At 50.8% G+C, this 20,735-nt stretch overlaps 1 protein-coding gene across 1 annotated transcript in view; it reads left to right on the forward strand.

Moving 5' to 3' along the window:
* The first annotated feature begins 3,856 nt into the window (after positions 1-3,856).
* The window catches only part of WNT9A (Wnt family member 9A), a 239,158-nt gene continuing 222,279 nt past the window's right edge, over positions 3,857-20,735 (forward strand). The window contains exon 1 of the mRNA XM_069647079.1: positions 3,857-3,985. Coding sequence (XP_069503180.1) covers positions 3,900-3,985 — 86 coding nt within the window. The 5' untranslated portion in view covers positions 3,857-3,899. The remainder of the gene's footprint in view (positions 3,986-20,735) is intronic.

A 20,735-nucleotide genomic window follows, 5' to 3' on the forward strand; every position in this document is an offset into this window, starting at 1 on the left:
GTAGTGCCGGAAACCCGCACACATTGCTAACCTCAAAAGCGTCCTGTGTATATCACAAACCCTTGGCTCACTGTTAGATCGCTTTTAAAGTGCCAAGAGACCATGAACATGGCAGCAGGTCCGCTATATTTTACCAGATAACATAGCCGGCATACGTTCACTCCCAGCTAGCTACAGGCCAAGTGGCCCACTTTGGATCTAGTGGACCTGTGTTTCAAATCCTGGCTCTACTCGACTATGTTTTGTGATCCTCTGCAAACAAGGTTTTTGCATCGTGGTCTCCTTGGGTCCAAAAACTGGTGAAACTTGGAAAACAGAGCCGCACCCTGGTGAGAGGAGGGTGAGGGGGCTCTGTCATGTTCCTCACTGTGTGCAGAACGGCCCTGCTCACCCCCCCCCTTCAAAGCTGGGGATCCTGCAACTGACCCCACCCTTGTACAAGACCCCTGATTCTGCTCTGCTCTGATCACAGTAAGGCATCAGCAGTCAGAATAGATATATTCTCCCCCACTCAGTGGCGTACCAAGTACGGGTGTGGGGGGGGCAAACTGCCCCCCCGCCAGAGGCGCTTTTGAGAGCCAGACAGGGACATTTTTCAGTGGTACACCTCTCCCGTTTGGCACCTCAATGAGGGTGCCCAAGGGAAAGGTGCCCCGCTGGCGGGACAATGTGTGCTGAGCAATTCCTGGTAATTCCTGGCAGCAGGACACCTTACTCTATCCAACCGGGAGAGGTGTCCCGCTGCCAGGACAATGTCCCATGGAGCTCCCGGCATCAGAGGGGCTCTCACGTTCCTCTGTGAAGACACAGCATTTCAGTGTGCGTCATTACGCTCTGATGGGAGGGAGCAGGGTAGGACTATTAGCAAGGACTTGCATCTCTTTAGAAATGGGAATGGGAGGGAGTGATCAGAAGTGAGAAGGGTGCTGCTTTATGTATATTTTTTTTTTTAAAGTATTCAAATGACATCTGCCACGAATGATCCCAAAACAAACAGATTGGGGCTGTGGTGGGCGGTTTGGAGGTGCGAATGAGACCTATGGCATTGCGCGCCCTGCATTTGTGTGGGAAAGTAGCAGGACTTGTGTTCTTGGCTCGCCCCTCCCCCCCCCACTCGTCCATCAACAGACACTCCTGAAGGCAGCCCCCCCCCCCCCGCAGGAACAGAGGGGGAGGGGGGTGAACAGCAGTGCGCCCAGCGGCAGCACCTCACGCGTTGCGTGAAACAACCAGCAACGTCCCGGGCATGGACCGCTGGAGAAAACGCAGGAGGTACAGATGGAGCATGGGGTCTGCCTATGAAAGCAGCAACGGATTATGCTGCAGGAAAAGCAGCGGGGGGGGCGTTAGGGAGGGGAGGGGTGCGACTTGTAGGCAAAAAAAACTCAACACCAAGAACCGAAGATACTGCCGGAGCAGCAAACGTTTTAAAAAAGAAAGCAGGAGCCCGCAGCACTGGGAGCAGGGGTGGTGGCAGCAGGGGTGGTGGCTACAGGGGTGGTGGCAGCAGGGGTGGTGTCAGCAGAGTCGGTGGCAGCAGGGGTAGTGGCAGCAGGGGCGGTGGCAGCATGGGTGGTGGCAGCAGGGGTAGTGGCAGCAAGGGCGGTGGCAGCAGGGGGCGGTGGCAGCAGGGGGCGGTGGCTGCAGGGGTAGTGTCAGTAGGGGTGGTGGCAGCAGGGGCAGTGGCAGCAGGGGTGGTAGCAGCAGGGGCGGTGGCTGCAGGGGTAGTGGCAGCAGGGGTGGTGGCAGCAGGGGTGGTGGCAGCAGGGGTGGTAGCAGCAGGGGCGGTGGCTGCAGGGGTAGTGTCAGTAGGGGTGATGGCAGCAGGGGTGGTGGCAGCAGGAGTGGTGGCAGCAGGGGTGGTGGCAGCAGGGGTGGTAGCAGCAGGGGCGGTGGCTGCAGGGGTAGTGTCAGTAGGGGTGATGGCAGCAGGGGCAGTGGCAGCAGGGGTGGTAGCAGCAGGGGTGGTGACAGCAGGGGTAGTGGCTGCAGGGGTAGTGGCAGCCGGGGTGGTGGCAACAGGGGAAGTGGCAGCAGGAGTGGTGGCAGCAAGGGAAGTGGCAGCAGGAGTAGTGGCTGCAGGGGTAGTGGCAGCAGGGGCGGTGGCTGTAGGGGCGGTGGCTGCAGGGGTAGTGGCTGCAGGGTTGGGGGCAGCAGGGGTGGTGGCAGCAGGGGTGGTGGCAGCAGGGGTGGTGGCAGCAGGAGTGGTGGCAGCAGGGGTGGTAGCTGCAGGGGTAGTGGCTGCAGGGGTAGTGGCAGCAGGGGCGGAGGCTGTAGGGGCGGTGGCTGCAGGGGCAGTGGCTGCAGGGTTGGGGGCAGCAGGGGTAGTGGCAGCAGGGGCGGTGGCTGCAGGGGTAGTGTCAATAGGGGCGGTGGCTACAGGGGTGGGTGCAGCGGGGTGGTGACAGCATGGGTAGTGGCTGCAGGGGTAGTGGCTGCAGGGGTAGTGGCAGCCGGGATGGTGGCAACAGGGGAAGTGGCAGCAGGGGTGGTGGCAGCAGGGGAAGTGGCAGCAGGGGAAGTGGCAGCAGCAGTGGTGGCTGCAGGGGTGGGGGCAGCAGGGGTGGTGGCTGCAGGGGTAGTGGCAGCAGGGGTGGTGGCAGCAGGTGAAGTGGCAGCAGGAGTGGTGGCAGGAAGGGTGGTGCCGCAGGGGTGGTGGCTGCAGGGATAGTGGCAGCAGGGATAGTGGTAGCAGGGGCGGTGGCTGTAGGGGCGGTGGCTGCAGGGGCAGTGGCTGCAGGGGTGGGGGCAGCAGGGGTAGTGGCTGCAGGGGCAGTGGCAGCAGGGGCGGTGGCTGCAGGGGTGGGTGCAGCAGGGGTAGTGGCTGCAGGGGTGGGGGCAGCAGGGGTAGTGGCTGCAGGGGCGGGGGCAGCAGGGGTCGGGGCAGCAGGGCTAGTAGCTGCAGGGGTGGGGGCAGCAGGGGTAGTGGCGAGGTGCAATAGAAATTGCACTTTCCGCAGGTAAACAAGACGTCGCCTGTGGACATAGTGTACATGTATTTACCGACGCGTGTAACGCAACTATTACCATTCGACTAACGCGGCAGTTATTTCATCAACTTCGGAAGGGTAAAAGGCGGAGCCGACTCCACCCTGCCATCATTAGCAATAACCTGCTGAGCTGCAATCGTGTCCCGTTGAACGGGTCCAGGGCTCACCAGCAGGACTGGGGACAAGAATGGCAGGAACATCGGCAGCATTGGTGGAGGTGTCGACAACAGCAGGAACCACGGCCGCGTGAAGTGCAGGAGGCGGAGCAGGGGTCGCAGGTGGCACAGAAGGGGAAGGGGGACGGTGGGAGCAACAGCAGCAGGCGGAGCTGCGAAACGTGGCCGCGCTCCTTCTGCACTCCACTCGCTGAGCCCTCTCCTGCAGGGCGCTGTTCCTGCTGCTGTGGGGCAGCTTCTGCCGCTGTTAGGGCATTTATACACGCTGCATGCCGTTAGTTCTGAACTTCTGACTCATGCTGGGACCCCTGACTTCGTCCTTTCCGCCGCGTTATTACCGCCTCCTTTCCCACCTCTGCTACCCTCGTGGCCTCTCTTGCTCTCCGCGCGGTTCTTACTCCTCCTCCGCCGTTCCTGTGCTCTTTTGCTTGGCGTTCCTTCTTGCCCTGCTGCCTCCAGCTGCCTCCTGCTGCCTCCTTCTGCAAAGGCTCCCGGAGCCCCTGCCCGTCATGGCCCGGCCACGCCCCCTCCCTGTGCAGAGCACGGCCACTAACCCCGCCTCCTAGGAAGCGGCTCTGCCCCCGGCGGCCATCCCTATGAGCGTATCAGGGCACCCGGGCCCCGCCCCCGTCGCGCGGCCCCGCCCCCGGCCCTATAAGAGCAGCGGAGCGGCTGCAGCCCCCCATCAGCCCCTGAGGAGCAGCGCGATGGTCAGCCCTGGAGCTGCAGCAAGATGCTGGATGGACACCTCCTGCAGGGCTGGCTAGCACTGGCCCTCGTGGCCTTGGCCTGGATAGGGCCCACGGCTGCTTACTTCGGGTAGGTCTGCACTGCCACAGAAAAGGGCGCAGCTGTATGTCTCCGTTTTTGCTGCATCGTTTGCCACCACTTTTTTTTTCCGCTTCAAAAGGCTCTTTGCTCAGCTATAGTTTTCTTTTTTTTTTGTGCTATAGCAATTTGGTTACGTGTGTTGTTGGTTTGGATCGTTTAATTGCGGATCCCATATGGGGCTGTTTCCCGATTGTTCACGACCCCACACACCTCGAGACATCACCACGAGACGCTCATCGCACTATCCATCTTCCTAAAATCTCTTAAATCTGTCGAGGTCAGTGGGTGCTCTGCAAAAGGAGACAGATCGTCTTGTCAAGAAACGGGCCAGCTCCCCCGCCCCAGTGCCCTCCCTGAGGAAGCAGTTCACCTTGCCCCTGTGCCAGTTCTCCTTCTAGCAGTTCTGTATTTGCAACTGAACATCCACGAGTGCGCGAACCGGGATGTTTAAGTGTCATATGCATGCAGTGCTTTGCAAAGTACCACTTTAAAAAGAATGATTGCCCGGGGGAAACTTCTGATAACTGAATACATTTTAGAAGGATGAAAGGCGGAGCCCATGCTCCTATTTCAACTTGGGACCCCGAGATTCCACCCGCACGTGTTGTTTATACGGAGTAGATTCCTCTAACGCACTGCCTGCTCGCAGCGGACGGGGCAAGCTCAGGTGCTGAGTGGCGGCGCTAGTCTCACCACCTGCAGCCTTGCCCCACTCTCCCCTTCCGAATGCAGTGGTGGTCTTTGGACCTCTCCCGCCTCGCCCCCCCCCCCCCCCCCCCCTCAGTTATGCAGGTGGCACTATGATTTTGCGTAGCTTTCCCCTAAAGGTGCAGTGTTTTGGTACCTTGTGCGCCGCCTTCCTGTGTGCGGTGTGCACATTCTGGTACCGTGTTTAGGTTGTTCGGGGGCAGAGCACGCGATGTACAATGGTGGTTTGGCTGTGCTGGGTCTGCTGGTGCGAAGGGTGGCCCCAGTTTTAGTCTTCACCGCCTTCTTCTGCAAAGGTGCCATCCGCCGCTCACTGCCGCAGTGTTTTGGGGCCTCCTAACACGTGTGCGGCGTTCCACTGCGTGCATGCAGTCTCGGGGACCACCCTTGGAGTAATGCACGCTTTATTGTCCACCGTTGGAATGTGTTCTTTTTTCCCCCCTCGAAATAAATCTGACGGTGGCGTTATTTAATGCGCGCACCTTGTTCAGTCTGCGTGCGCGAGGCACACGGAGGCGGGCGTGGCTCACGGAAATCCTCTGCCCCTCAATGCCAGTGGGCAGTCCGCGGACACGTTTTGCGGGCTCTGCCTCCCCCACCCCTCAAGGGGCTTGATACCCACCACATCACAGATATTCCTGAACTCCACCCATTATCACACAGCAAAGAGGCGCATTTTGGTCATTCGAGGGACGCCGTTTTCTGCGGGGGTGTTTGTTGGCTGGAGGGGGAGAGTGCATCATTGTGGCTGTGCAGTGTGTGTTGTTTCTAAAGTTGTAATCATGACAGTTTATTTTCTGAGGCAAACGGATTATCGCAATATTTAAGATTTTTTTAATAAACAATTTAAAACAGTTTGATTTTCAACATTTTAAATTACGTTTGTTCTATAAAAAGCATAACTCATTTCCAGGAATGAAAGCTACATTTTGACGCGGCTTCAGTACGGCCGTGGAGCCTGCAGTGTTTGCCTGCCTTCCCCCGGTTGCTTCGCCTGCTTGCACAGTTTATTTAAGGTTTTGTGGAGCGCGCGGTTCCTCCCCTGCCTCTGCTTCCCAGATTTCCTTGCCGAGTGGTTATGTGGTTTTTGGAGTGGCCTTTTCTTTTCCTCTCTTGCTCTTGGAATTCTGTCAAGTGTTCGGGGCAGATAAGAGTGACGCGCTTCGCCTTTCCGCTCCCATTCCCCTTTCTCGTGTTCTGTAGATTTTGTCTGCACTTCAGTGGAAACAATTTGTGCTCACATGTACTTTTTGCCTTATCACCTGTTACCTATTCAGCGAAATGGAAATAAAAATCCGCCGTGTGCAGTTGCACGTTGTGGCCAGCAGAGGGATCTATTAACCCACTAATAAGAAGTGCTTGAGTTAGGATTCTTGCAGGTGTATCCTGTTCTCAAAGAAAAGAAAATACCGCCGTGGGAATTTTTTTTGTTTTTCTTAAGCTTTTTTAAACATGAAATGCAGAAAGTTAGCGGAGGGTATTGCCGTCACCAGGCGGCGTTGGACATGCAGTATCCCGGAACCTCTATACGGTGTTTCAGATACAGCTGTGTGTACTTTTAGACCCGCTAATACTCTATCCATTGAAACGAGAGTTTAACAATGTACATTCGCATTTTTCAGAACTAACTGTGACTTATGGCCGAAAACGTCCACTATTCTGTCACATACAAAATAGTCCTGTCCCCGTTCCGTCCAGAGCTGGAAGGGTTGGTAGATTTATTTTATGTTTTCCTACAAGCTGGTGGTATTAGAAGTCTGACAGAGCTGGGGTAGAGTCAGTCACTCCAGGCGTGGCTGAGCTTTAGGGCACGTGGGAATGGTTCGAAATGACTTCCAGTTCCTGCAGGTGACTCTTCTTCGAGTAAGCATCCTAGTTTTTGATATATACGCGCTGAGTTTTTCAAAACAATTCAGTTCTTTGCCTTAAACTCTTCTGCGCGACAGTGTCTCACTCTCCTCAGAATGACTGCTGACTTTGCACACGACATTGGGACTTTTAACATTTTATTTCTATAACGCTTGAGGCCTATACGCTTTCCAAACGCAATCAGCAATACAAGTATAAGTAAATAAACACTCAAACCACTTAGTTAGAAAGAAGATGTGCTTAGATGAGTTTTGAAAAGAGAAAAGGATGAAATAGAGCGGATGGAGAGAGGAAGGACATTCCACTGTTGTTTGGGCGGGAAGAGGCACAAGGAGGGCGTGGAGGAGTTAGAAGCAAGGGAGTGAGACCGGCGCGAGCGTGTGGGGGAATATAACGAGAGGAGAGATGAGGAGGAGCAAGGCCATGAAGGCACTTAAAAACAATACAAACAAAGTTAAAGAGCAGGCGCGAGTCGAATGGTGGCCATTGAAGAGACTGTAGAGCCAAATAAATAGTCACAAGGGCGTAGTAGCGAGCAAGGAATCCGACCAGATGAATGATAGAGCCAAGAGGGGCAAGACGGACCCAGGTAAGGCCAAGAAGGAGAGCGGGACAGTAAAAGAGCCAGGAGAAGACAAGGGAAGCAATACGGCTCTCAGAGGCTGGAAAGGTGAGGAAACAACAAGCCTGCGCGACATTACACAGCTGGTGGCGGCATGGATGTGAAACCGTGGCGATATGAGTCTAGAGAGAGAGAAAGGGAGGAGCCCAAGACAGCAGCTAGAAAACGTAAGGTGAGGGGGTGGACGAAGAAGACGGAGGGAAGGAAATACAGAGAGCTGAACGTGGAGATGGAATAGCGTCAGCAAGAAAGAAGAGGAACCTCAGTCTTGGAGACGCTGGAGATATCGAGAAGAAGACCGGCAGCTAAAGAGGAATGGAGACAACCAGTAAAAGAGAGGAAAGGCAGAAAGCGCTGAGACTTGTCAGCCTATAGATGATGGGCCAAGCCGACCTTTGACTTTGAATGGATGTGTAATGCACTCATTAACTGCATCTGGGCTCAGAATGTTCACCTAAATCAGCTCTAGGTTAACTTGACAGTGTAGCAAGGTTTCCAATGCTTTGCGGAAAAACAAGGACCCTGTGACACAGGAAGCCAATGGGATGCTTGGCATGCGGAAGAAACCAAACTGAACTTGGTGGGGATGATAAATAATGCAGACTGCAGCATTTCGGTGATCCAGTTGCTATTGGCCAAGAAACAGTGAGTTGGGATCATCCAGAAAGGAGGGCACCAGTGACTTGAAATATGCGTGCGGGGACCCCGCTTGGGCATTTCAACTTTTTCAGTTTAAATGGACCCCCCCACAAGCTGTGATTCTGAGAAAGTGTTGAATTTAGGCTTGCAGCTCTCCTACTGGCTGCCCCCGGCTGTACTGATGACCATGCACTGGTCCCTTGGTAATCTACCGCCACACAGCGCCAACGTTGCGTCATACTCGGATTCTACCGCAGAAGGGGGACGTGAGCAAGGTCTGTGGGCAGTGCCCAGGTTCAATAGGAAAGCCACTTCTTAGCATTACATTTATCCAGCTGACTTGGTAAACATGTAAAGTCTGAGAAATATAAGAGAGAATTTGTATATTTTTCCCATTCGTCATCATGTATTAATTTTTCAATCCTATAAGTGAATCAAGGATAGATATTTCCACCACTTCGGAACGACTTGTGCCCCAAAAACCTTTATGTTGCTTTTCAGTGCCACTTTGCTTTTAGAAACCTTTTAACTACCCCCGAGCAATGCATTTTTGTTGCTGACATTTGCAGGAAGGTTTCTCAGAAGACAGTAGGGTGGGGGGTTAGGCCTGATGACATCTTGACAATCCTTGGTCATTGTGGGCATCACAGGCGTCTTTGGCATAACCGTGGCATCTGGTTCAATAACCCTGCCCCTTCTGGATCACTCACTGTGGGCAATCACTCCCGTTCATTGAGCCCTTCTTTCATTCCATTGGCTCGTATCCAGGTGTTCAGGGGTCTGCCAGATTTTTGCACTACATCTCCCGTCCTCCCTAGCCAGCATAGTCGATGATGCAGTGTCATGGGAGTCGTAGTGTAAGACATCTGGCCAGCACAGGCTGCTGCCATAGAGGGAGAACACGTGACTCCCTCCATGAGGGAGAATCTACATTTGCATCCTTGGCCAGTCACGCATGCGCATCCACTACGGGTGGCTAACCTAGAGTTACTTCAGCCCTAGCGAGTAGGCCAGTCGTTCACATCTTCACTCTGTGCCAGCCTAGGTCAGGGTGGCACGCCAGAAAGTCGATTAAGATGTTACGTCCATCTGTGTAGAGATTTTACAAGGGCTGCAACTATATGTGACTGTGTTGGGAGGATAGCTCGGGGGCAACGTGCTCTCCTTGGAAGCAAGACGATGCGGCGCAACACAGGTTCAATCCCCGGGTCCGCGCTTAGAAAGCTCTGGACATTAAGCGCGTAATAACCAATTACAATCGTTAGGATTAAGGAGACTAGCTCTGGACATTAAGCGCGTAATAACCAATTACAATCGTTATGATTAAGGAGACTAGCTCTGGACATTAAGCGCGTAATAACCAATTACAATTGCTATGATTAAGGAGACTTGGACTCTCCAAAGGAAATAACGTTTTCAAATGTTTATAACCTTGGCGCCATTTGACGATCCTCTGTCAGTATATATGGCCGCTTTGGGGAGTGAGCAAACTGTTGAAGGAATCTGTGCTCCCAAACTTATTCTCTGGGCATAACATATGTGAGAGCTTGTTTCGGCCTCCACAAGCATATGAGAGGGGGTGAGAGAAAACATGGTCTGGCGGAAAACACGTGGATACCTCGATCAGACCAACGAAATGATTGATTTGCGAGCTTTCACGATTTAAGCCATCACTTCAGCTGGGGAGATTTAAATGGCATTCGAGAAATAGCGGGATAGACTATTGTCTCCTGTGCTGGCATACTCTCCAGACTACCTCACAGCACCCATTAACATGCCGGCTCCTCATGGTAGCTAGCAGAGGCTTGGCCTGGCCACCCCAACCTACATTCGTATTGTTTAAAATGCACACAAACATTCTAAATTCCTCTGAATTTCCCATTGAAGAAGTTCACATAAAGCGCTTTGAGACCATACCAATGGGCAAAGGTGCTATACAAATGGCAATTACATTACATTTAATATGGAATGTCTTATTAGGAAACCCCCTGATATTTTGGAAAATAACCTGTTCGAGCATGTTTTCAAGTGACGTTGCAGGGTCATGGTCGAACTCGACATAAAACGCCTGCAAAGAGGGTACAGAGCAAAGTGTTGCATATGTTTACTTTTTATGTCGGTGTTTTCCATAGTGCTTTACGTCACCTTTTAGTTGCTTCAAAGCACGTGTCCGCCTCGTGGACCGTGCCATGGTGGAAGCATGTCTTCCTGTTGGCTAGTTGTCATGCTTGCCTGTTCACACGAGTTATTTCATCTGGAATTTGAAGAGGAGCGCCCCGTGGCAAGTCCTTGGATTAGTGGGCCCCGTCCTTGGGCCAAAGATGGGGTCTTCTGCCCAGTCCGCACTGGTGTGTGGTGAAAGGAGTTCGCCAGCCTCGCTGCCTGCAAAAAGTAGGAGCGCCTGAACACAGGGCCGGCAGAAAGAGGCGAGGCGGATGTTTCCACGAGGCTCGCGCGGGGGGGGGGGGGCTCCTGCTGCTTCCATGGGGCCGGTACTCTGACTGCACATAATGGCGCTTAACGCTGACATGGCAGACCACGGGACCAAAGGCAGTTAAGCACCTACTTTCTTTGGACTCCTGACTAATCATTTCAGGCTAACGGGTTTGTGGTACCCCCTTGCTCGAATTCTCCTCGTGGTGGTCATGTTTGCCTTTTATATGCTTTGGGGGGCGGACCCGGCCGCGCCTCCTGCTTCCTCCGTTAGCTCGCATGGTAGCTCAGTGGGTGGCGTGCCTAGTTTCTACTCGCCCTCTCGGTAAACTCGAACCACGTGCGTGCAGCTGTGGCGATAGATTGTTGAGTGCAATCCCTGCGGTAGCCAGCTGGTGGCGCAGCTGAGTTGCACATCTACCTAAGAATTTGAATTGTCACTCGGATCTTGCAAAGAACCCAGAAGAAGTGCTGCCCTGTTTATATACATTCATTCCTTCTATCTGATAATGGAAGCATTGAAGCCGAATAAACCCGTTGGCACCTTTGCCACGCCCTGAACGCGGACGTACCAATGGTCAGTGTCTGTAGTATGCGATGTTAGACTGGGAGAAATGCGTGTATTCTTTGTATTTTGTGTTTCTTTCTTTTCAGTTGAGGAAACAATCCGACGTTCCTATCCGCGAGTCGCTGGGTGTTTCCGGGGAGTTTCATAGAAGGAGGACTGGTTGATGGGCCCATTTTGTAAACACCGCTGAAATTCTCGCTGAAGGCTGCTGTTTTGGCCCCAGTCCACCCATGATGGCTACCACATACCCACCATTTACCCCTCCGCGCCCCTCTCCGTCGTGCTGACCACCTAATTGGCCACAGGCGGCGGATATTCCCATTGACGCTTTATAACAGACTCTCCAGCCAATGTTCAAGGCCGTGACTTTCTCAACCTTAGTCCATGTTTTGGGAATCCTACAGGGCACGCTGCACATAAAGTATTTTTGAAGTTTGTGCTGGGTGTGTTATCTGATCGTGTAACGCAACTTACGGTTTGGCCCACATCTGGTGAAATACGTTGGCCATGCAACGTTTTCTCACCTGGAAAATGATCACGTGTGTCTTCCAGGGCACACAGTGGCATGTCCCAGTCTGTTAATCCACCCGCTGAACATGTGAGTGACCTGCAGGCCACAATGTTTGATCGGATGCAAGGCGAGCCCATCCTTTCACCTTTCAAGGGGTTGATAAAATGAGTACCTATTGGCCAGCGCAATGGTAACACAACAGCCCCGTAAAGGTAGTTTCCCTACATGTGAGGTCATGGGACTTCTGCAGTGCGTCGTGGGTTGCTGTCATGTTTCAAGTGTCTCCTTACTGCTTACCGGCTTTCTTTCCTTCTGGCCTGGAAAGGACCGTAATTGCTCAACATAGTACATTTTAGCAAGATTCAAGGAGCAGGTAATTCTGCAAAGCAAGTCACACCTCCGTCACATAATCAAACTCGACGTACCGCACCAGGGTCCCGATTCATGGAATATTTGCCCGGTTCAGAGTCAATTGGCACGACTGAAAAATTGCTTTGCATTGCCGCCACCAGCCCTGATTCATGCAACTGTACAAAGTGTATTTTTGCCGTGAAAAGTCATTTTGAACTGCAAAAATGAATATGCACTGACTTTTGCGCGTACTTTGCACTGTTCCATGAATCAGGGTTTGTGTTGGCGGTGCAAAGTCAATTTTCAGCGGTGCAAACTCACTTTGAACTGGGCAAAAATTCTATGAATCTGGCCCCCGTGTTTTTTGTGTATAGTTGCGACAGTGTCCTTGTAGGAGGTTCTAAGCAGGACCCGCCCTCCCTTGCACGTGAAGTAGTGGCGGAGGGCGTCGCATCCCCTGTGCCCGCTGGGTCATCAGCCTTTTTCAGATCCTAATACTGGAGTCTCATCCCAAGGTGCTCGACCAAGGCCCCGGCACAAGCTTTCCAGTGGAGGGGGGGGCTGGTGGAACCTGCCGCTTATTGGCAGAGGGTGGCTGATGCGCTCAGACAGACCACCTCAGTAAGCAATCATGAACGTCAATGCACGAGCCAATCAGAAACCTCCGTGGAGCCCCCCCTGTGCCCGCTGGGTCACCAGCCTTTCTGCAGATCCTTCCAGAAGCTGAACTTCTGATAATACTGGAGTCTCATCCCAAGGTGCTCCACCAAGGCCCCGGCACAAGCTTTCCAGTGGGGGTTGGGGGGCTGGTGGAACCTGCAGCTTATTAGCAGAGGGTGGCCGATGCGCTCAGAGTCCGCCGCGGTAAGCGATCATGAACGTCAATGCACGAGCCAATCAGAAACCTCCGTGGAACCTGGCTGACTGAGGCCCTGCAGTATTCATCCGTCTCCAGGGGCCACTACATGGCGGCAAACTCATGAAAGCTGGTCTGACTGGCAGTGTGGCATCACATGGTCGCTAATTTCAGTCATGCAGATTCCCGGCAAATGGGGCTCACGTGGACATAAAGTGGGCAAGGAGTGCAATTCACGGTTGCCAGGCAGCTATTATGCCAGACAAGTTGGTATCAGTCAGGACTGAGGTCTTGTATCGCACAACTTCTGCCATGTTATTTGCGCATAGGAAGTTCTTGGAAAAAAAATGATACTGGGGTTAGCATTATTTGAAGCAAATTCTAACTTGGCAGCAAAGAAAGGAACATTGCTTAAACCCATTATCGCCAGATTTGGTCAAGGAGACCATTCGGGTTCAAAATGACTGTTCATCAGTTTCAAAGGTAGCATATTTAATGGTTGGGCGTGTACACCTATTTTGTCATGCTGCAAGACACACTTGGCACCCCCACAATGGTAATGCACCACCAGTAATTGTAATTGGTTATTTATGACACGCTTAATACCCAGAGGCTTCCAAGCGCGGACCGGGGATCGAATCTGTTGCTCTGCATTGTCTTGTGTCTAAGGCGAGTGCATTGCCCCTGAGCTATCCTCCCGACGGTATAATTGCACCTAATCCACACAGAAGGGCACTGATTCACCACATTCTCTTAGACTACAGTAACGTTCCTCAAAAATGTGCATCTCTTAGAATTGTGGGGTTCCTCTTTGCAAATCTGCAATTTTGAGGAGGGTTCTCACGGCGTACTTACAATTTGAAATGGCGATGCAGCAAGTGAGGTGTGGGCTATATGCTACCATTGGTCATACCATTAACGATGTCAAGTCACGTGACCATGAACGGACCAATCGCAGAAAGGAAACAGACACAGGGGATTCCATGGCTTTTTAGAGGCCCTCCGCCTAAATATAGTCCCAGAACCCCTTAGTGACATGACGTATCCCAGCAATGAAACGCTGCATCATTTTCATCCATACAATGGCACTGTTGATACTCATGTCACCTGACTCGACCCATGCCAGAATAGCAGGGCTCAAATCGAGGCTACACTCGGGTGTACGGAGTCCCCCCACTCACACTTTTTCAGGGGGCTCCCTGATATGCTAATTGCTGGTGACCCACATTCAATTAGTATGCTAATGAGGCCCCCCACTTTTATTTTTTTAGGGTTTGACCCCTGCAGATTAGCCTTATAATTAGTTTATAAATGTATGTGGGATAAAATGTCTTATGTTATTTGAGCGCTCTGAGACCTTAGGATGTGTAGCGCGATATAAGAAATACTTTATTATTATTCATTCTTACATGACCATTTCCTAGTGTCCAGATCTATGACTGACCACCGGTTCGTGAAATGCGGCCTGCCCAAGATCAGTCTTTCAATTAAGAACACACTACATCAAGTCTGCTTGCTCCAAACTGGCCGAACCAGCAGCAGCTCACAAATCGTTTTTAGTTTTTTTTTTTGTATAATGTTTTGAATCCCTACATTATTATGTTTTTTAAAGTATGATTTTCGAGCTAATTAACCGTGGCCGTTTTGCAAAGGGCACATTTCATGTGCTACCGGCAATGTGGTGGCAGATGGATCATGCTGCCGCTCCAAAATGGTGATGTCACACCCTGCAGCTGCTGCTCAAATGTGGTTGTGCTATATATATATATATATATATATATATATATATATATTTTCTCTTTTTCTAGCAACCCTTTACAAGTCTCAAATTAAACGTATCCCTGGTTCCTTATGGTGCAGCTCGGAGCCCACTTGCAGTTGTATTTAGGTGTTAGGCATCTTTGTGGTTGCTTTGTGGTGCTCAGCAATCGATGATGGAACGGATTTGCAGTACCAAACCTTTTTTTGTGGTTGGGAATTCTAAAGATGAGCATGTTCAAGCCTTGGTCACTGGGCAGTGCAATACAATACCTCACATTTGTACATCACTTGCTAAATTGCTAATCTGGTCTGTTGTCACACTGTTATTGTTCTCTGTGGGCTTCCGTTGCTTTGATTTCACTTCTTAAATTCAGTTTCTACTCAGACTGCAAAGATGCCTCCCACTAGAGCACACATCTATAGAGACTTTCTTTAATTTGACAACTGTGGGTAGTCCAATACACACTCCCTTTGGATTTCATCACAGGTTATTTGTTTAGCAAGTTGTGCACCCTTTGAACTGTGCGTGGGATAACCAATCACATGGCAGGCTTTCTAAATCCAATTAGCGATCTAATACTACATAATTGTCTTTCTCTTGCTGATTAAGGGCTCACACTTTCACCATCCCCATTGAGGACGTTGCAGAAGTCAGTTGTGTCATTGTTTGTTTTATTGATTCATAAAGCGCGCCACACCCTAGGGTATCTGGGTGCATTACAAGACAGCTTAGATGCAAAAAATGTGATACAATACAATAAGGTCAAACTGGATACATAAATAAGGGCATGGGAGAGGGGATATAGGCTATAAACAAGGCAAGTCCAGCAGAATAACAAAGGCAAACAAACATATGTAAAAGGCAGGATTTACAGAAGTCGAGGGGCAAGTGCATAATCAAAGGAGGCATGGGTAGCGGTCTCTAGGAATTCTAGACACTTCGGTGAAGGGTGTCATTCATGGATAGCCATTTTTTTTGTGTTGGACCTAAACCTTGATTTAAGATCCAGACACAGCATTTCCACTATTTTCATCGTCCATGTTGTTGACAGTCGCTCGCTCCCAACATTGAAATGGCTCTGAAGATAAGTCGCCTGTCTTCTTTCATGTTGTAGCCAGAGTGCCCCCTCACTTGGCTTTGGGGTCCCCTTGCTAGGCCTTGCATGGGTTAGAATTGTAGTTTGGAAGCTCAGCTACATTGCTTTAGTTTGTCAGTGGCAAAGCCTCTGCTTTGGATGGTTGCTGAATCACGTTTCGGATGGTGTGTAAAATTTTCCACCTTTGCACAGTGTGAAAGGCCCAGTTCCTTTTTGGCGAGGTCCCGCCAAACTCTAGGTGTCTGTCGTAACCGCACATCTTTATGGTTGCCTTAAGGTTGAGCCAGTGTCTTGCATGGGGATTTAAGCGCTTAGAGAGCTGCAGGTCTAGCACACTCTTGGTTCAGCCCATAGGGCTTCATGTGGTTGGAACCACCCTCAGTGCTTAGCTTGAGATGTTTTGGTGCGCCGGGCTTCATAACGTAAATCAGTCCCTTTTCTTCAAATGCATAGTCGCCAGTGCATAGTCATTAAGCCTTATCCATTGCTTAACCTGAAGCCATTGGAGATCTTTGGGCGGTGTACTCCAATTTCCTTATGTACAGGAAGAGTTTGGCCAATTGATTTGGATTAGCTGGAGTACTGGATTGCCTTTTGTGGGTTGGAGGGGGCATGAATGGAATGGGTTCCAGTCGTCTTGACAAGACAGTATGAGGGCCTGGGTGTTCTCAATCGAGTGTCAGGTCTGGAGGAGTTAGAGGGCTCTCTGCAATGGCACGTGCGGTAAGTCCTCGCATTTGTTGATCAATGGAATCTAGAAGTACCAGCATGATCAATGGAATCTAGAAGTACCAGCTTGCGTCAATCCAGATCCAATGGTTTCTACTGTTTTTGTTTCTCTGCCCCCCCCCCCCAACAAGCTTTTTCTAGGACTTTATTATTTGTGTTCACGTTGATAATATAAACATGTATAATTGTATCATCTGAGGGCCATGGACAAATATTGGTAATAAAGAAAATGGTAATTTACGATGTACTTCTACGTTGCTGTGATTTTCTTTAAGTCAATCTAAACATTTTTGGGGAAAAGTGTTCTCTAATGGTATGGGAACACAACTAGAAGCATCAGCCGTGATAAAAAAAAAGAAAACGGGAACACACATGGACAACGGACTCTCACTAGAACCACAAGTCAGCGCTACAGCAAAGAAATGCATCTACCTAGAGGGATACTCCCCTACCTCTCCGTCCCACACGGAACCCTCACAATCATTTCCCTAGTATTATCAAGAATTGGCTAGGCAAACAGTCTCTACCTTCGACATCCAGAACACTGCAGCAAGGATATCCCTGAGACTAAACAGAAGAGGTCCCATCACACCCGCCCTGAGAAGTCTACATTGGCTCCCAGTAAAAAAAAAAGGGTTAACTTTAAAGCACTCTGCATCGCCCACAAATCAGTACATGGACAAGGAGCAGAATTCCTCCAGCCAAGATCAACCGGGAAGGGATCTAAGATCAAGTGACAATCTCCAAAACGAAACAATAGGAAAACAGGAAAATAGGTGGAACCACATTCTCACGTCTGATTGGCGATCTCTGGAACTCAATCCCAAAGGAGATGAGCACGACAGAAGAAAATGACTGAAAACCTGGCAGGTTGACCCACATTGATAAGCACAAAACAGGCGTTGCCAGCAATATCACCGGGGATCCGAGATAACCCAATGAGAATACAGATTCTGCAACCAACAATAACATAAACACAACATACCAACCACCAACCCTCCCTGCTCTTTGCTCCTTTTCAGTAAACCCCACACATACCTTGCATGGTCTAACGGGTCAGTCTCACCTCACACAAACACACAAGCCACACACCATGCATGGTCCAACAGACCAGTCTCACCTCACACAAACACACAAGCCACACACCATGCATGGTCCAACAGACCAGCCTCACCTCACACAAACACACAACCCACACACCATGCATGGTCCAACAGACCAGTCTCACCTCACACAAACACACAAGCCACACACCATGCATGGTCCAACAGACCAGTCTCACCTCACACAAACACACAAGCCACACACCATGCATGGTCCAACGGGTCAGTCTCACCTCACACAAACACACAAGCCACACACCATGCATGGTCTAACGGGTCAGTCTCACCTCACACAAACACACAAGCCACACACCATGCATGGTCTAACGGGTCAGTCTCACCTCACACAAACACACAAGCCACACACCATGCATGGTCCAACAGACCAGCCTCACCTCACACAAACACACAACCCACACACCATGCATGGTCCAACAGACCAGCCTCACCTCACACAAACACACAACCCACACACCATGCATGGTCCAACAGACCAGTCTCACCTCACACAAACACACAACCCACACACCATGCATGGTCCAACAGACCAGTCTCACCTCACACAAATACACAAGCCACACACCATGCATGGTCCAACAGACCAGTCTCACCTCATACAAACACACAAGCCACACACCATGCATGGTCCAACAGACCAGCCTCACCTCACACAAACACACAAGCCACACACCATGCATGGTCTAACGGGTCAGTCTCACCTCACACAAACACACAAGCCACACACCATGCATGGTCCAACAGACCAGTCTCACCTCACACAAATACACAAGCCACACACCATGCATGGTCCAACAGACCAGTCTCACCTCATACAAACACACAAGCCACACACCATGCATGGTCCAACAGACCAGTCTCACCTCACACAAATACACAAGCCACACACCATGCATGGTCCAACAGACCAGTCTCACCTCATACAAACACACAAGCCACACACCATGCATGGTCCAACAGACCAGTCTCACCTCACACAAATACACAAGCCACACACCATGCATGGTCCAACAGACCAGTCTCACCTCATACAAACACACAAGCCACACACCATGCATGGTCCAACAGACCAGTCTCACCTCACACAAATACACAAGCCACACACCATGCATGGTCCAACAGACCAGTCTCACCTCATACAAACACACAAGCCACACACCATGCATGGTCCAACAGACCAGTCTCACCTCATACAAACACACAAGCCACACACCATGCATGGTCCAACAGACCAGTCTCACCTCATACAAACACACAAGCCACACACCATGCATGGTCCAACAGACCAGTCTCACCTCACACAAATACACAAGCCACACACCATGCATGGTCCAACAGACCAGTCTCACCTCATACAAACACACAACCCACACGTCCACTGGTCCTTCAACCCACAGCACTTTGATATCATACCAGTGGTACATAAGGCGCTATACAAATACACTATAACATAAGAAATAACTGCTACAAACAAACATTCCAGTCACAGGATGTTGTCCTTCCGGACACAATAACCCGAATGCTCACAATCCAAATACACCTAGACCGCTGACTTGCGCAGACGCCAGTTTCTCCTGGTTCTGCAAGCACCACCCGGGAAAGCACAACCTCTATCCTAGTCCCTCATTGCACGTAAACCTACTCAACCCACTTTTTTACAGAGCCATGTGTGCGCCAGGAGACCGTGCTAACGGTGTACTATATAAGTCAACCTAACATAACATAGTTACAACATAGCTGTCGGTGTATGGTTAGGCGGATCTCACCTTCACAGTGGTGTATTTCAGGCGTGGTGCGAGCGTGGGGATGGCACACTGGAATGATGCGTTCCTTCCTGCGCAGGGTTAGGTCATGGACTTTGTTCCCAAGGCTAGGCAGGGTCTTGTCTTTTGGACCCACGCTCATTGTGATCTCCGATTTTCCCTCATACAGGCACAGGCATCAAAGGGAGCAAAATAAAGTAGCAGAACTTGGCATGCAACTGCTGTCCAGGAAGCGTACCCCGGGTGATCAAAAGTAAAGGAGTGATGGTGGATTTTCCCAAGAAAGCAGTGGGACGTTGTGCCCCTCAGTTCCCGCCCACTTCGACCTCTGATCCAGAGGCAGGCATGTTTGCTTTAACACTGTGCCGAAATCACGAGTGCATTTACAGTTTCCCTGTCCCTTCTCAAGCAGCATGGCCACACAGTAGCACGAGGTCTCGCTTCTGTAATTTGCAGTAATAGCTGAGCGGCTTAGCCTGCACTTACACGGCTTGCTCGGGAAGGCAAGTGTTTTCTTTTGGCGGGGCTGCGTGAAGCAGCGCTTCCTATTAGCTGAGCAGATGTCACCAGCCCAGACATAAGTGAACTCCTCTGCTCCACAGCGAGACAGGCAGGGGAATGGAGACAGCGCGAGATAATCCCCTTTTCTCCAAGTGTGGAGAGGAGTTGGGGGGGGGGGGCGTGTGGGGGACGGCGGGGGGGAGGGGGGTCTTAGGTGAAGGATGACATTTTTCTCAAATGTGTGCCTGTAATTTTCCTCCGACGTGTAGCCAACACGGTTCCCTGTTCCAAAACCTGAACAAATATTTTTCTATGGCGCCTTGTTAACTGATGTGTCGTTCCACGATTATGTCAGTGGCTCACACCGGTGGCTACGCAGCCTGGGGGATACACATGCTGGACCCGGCCTGTTTTTCCCGCGAAAAGAAACTAGAACAGGAGCAGGGCCACAGATGTTTCTTGAGACCCCTTTTCATGCTCCCTTAAAGCGGCATTTCTGCTCACCAAATCTGCCCAAATCGGTGCTTAAATTCGACGGATAAATAAAGGCGAACAAAAATCTCGTGTTTTGAAAGGCATTCCAGGGTAGGCGTGCTCTTTCAAGACCGTATCACGTACATGGGCTTTATGACCTGTGATATCTGGTGCCAAGTGCAGGCTGTGCTAATAACTTGTGTTTTTATCGAACGCTTCATGCAATTGCTCACAGCCTCTAACCGCTATAGTAGCAGACATTATTATTACCCCATGAGTTATCGACCTCGGGTGAATGAAACGCTGGGTCTCCCCACTCGCAGCATCTGACTTTGCAAGGCGGAGGCCTTCAATATTTGTGAGGCGAGCACTAAACACGAGAGCTATCGACCCAAGCAAGGGAGTCTTATCCCCTCCTGGTCCCGTTTCATAGTCCCCTCAGGAGGGTGTTTGGAAAAGGCAATACAGCACTGTTGGTTTGTTTTCCACCCACATTCTGGCCGCTTTTGGCTCATTAAGATGCATGCTTTTACGTGATCTCAGTTCGGCACAGCACATATATATATATATATATATATATATATATATATCCTCATGTTTCGGGGTAGATGCGGATATTGGTCCTTCGCCTCTTACCAAGTCCTGGGGATATTTCCCGTGCAATCTGTTTCTGTTTCCTGTACTTCTGGGTCCTCGCGAGTATGAGAAAAGTACTCAAAAAGTCTTTGCTGGCAA

The sequence above is a fragment of the Ambystoma mexicanum genome, chromosome 2q, assembly GCF_040938575.1.
Source record: "Ambystoma mexicanum isolate Mex_15411 chromosome 2q, UKY_AmexF1_1, whole genome shotgun sequence".
NCBI classification, from domain to species: Eukaryota; Metazoa; Chordata; class Amphibia; order Caudata; family Ambystomatidae; genus Ambystoma; species Ambystoma mexicanum.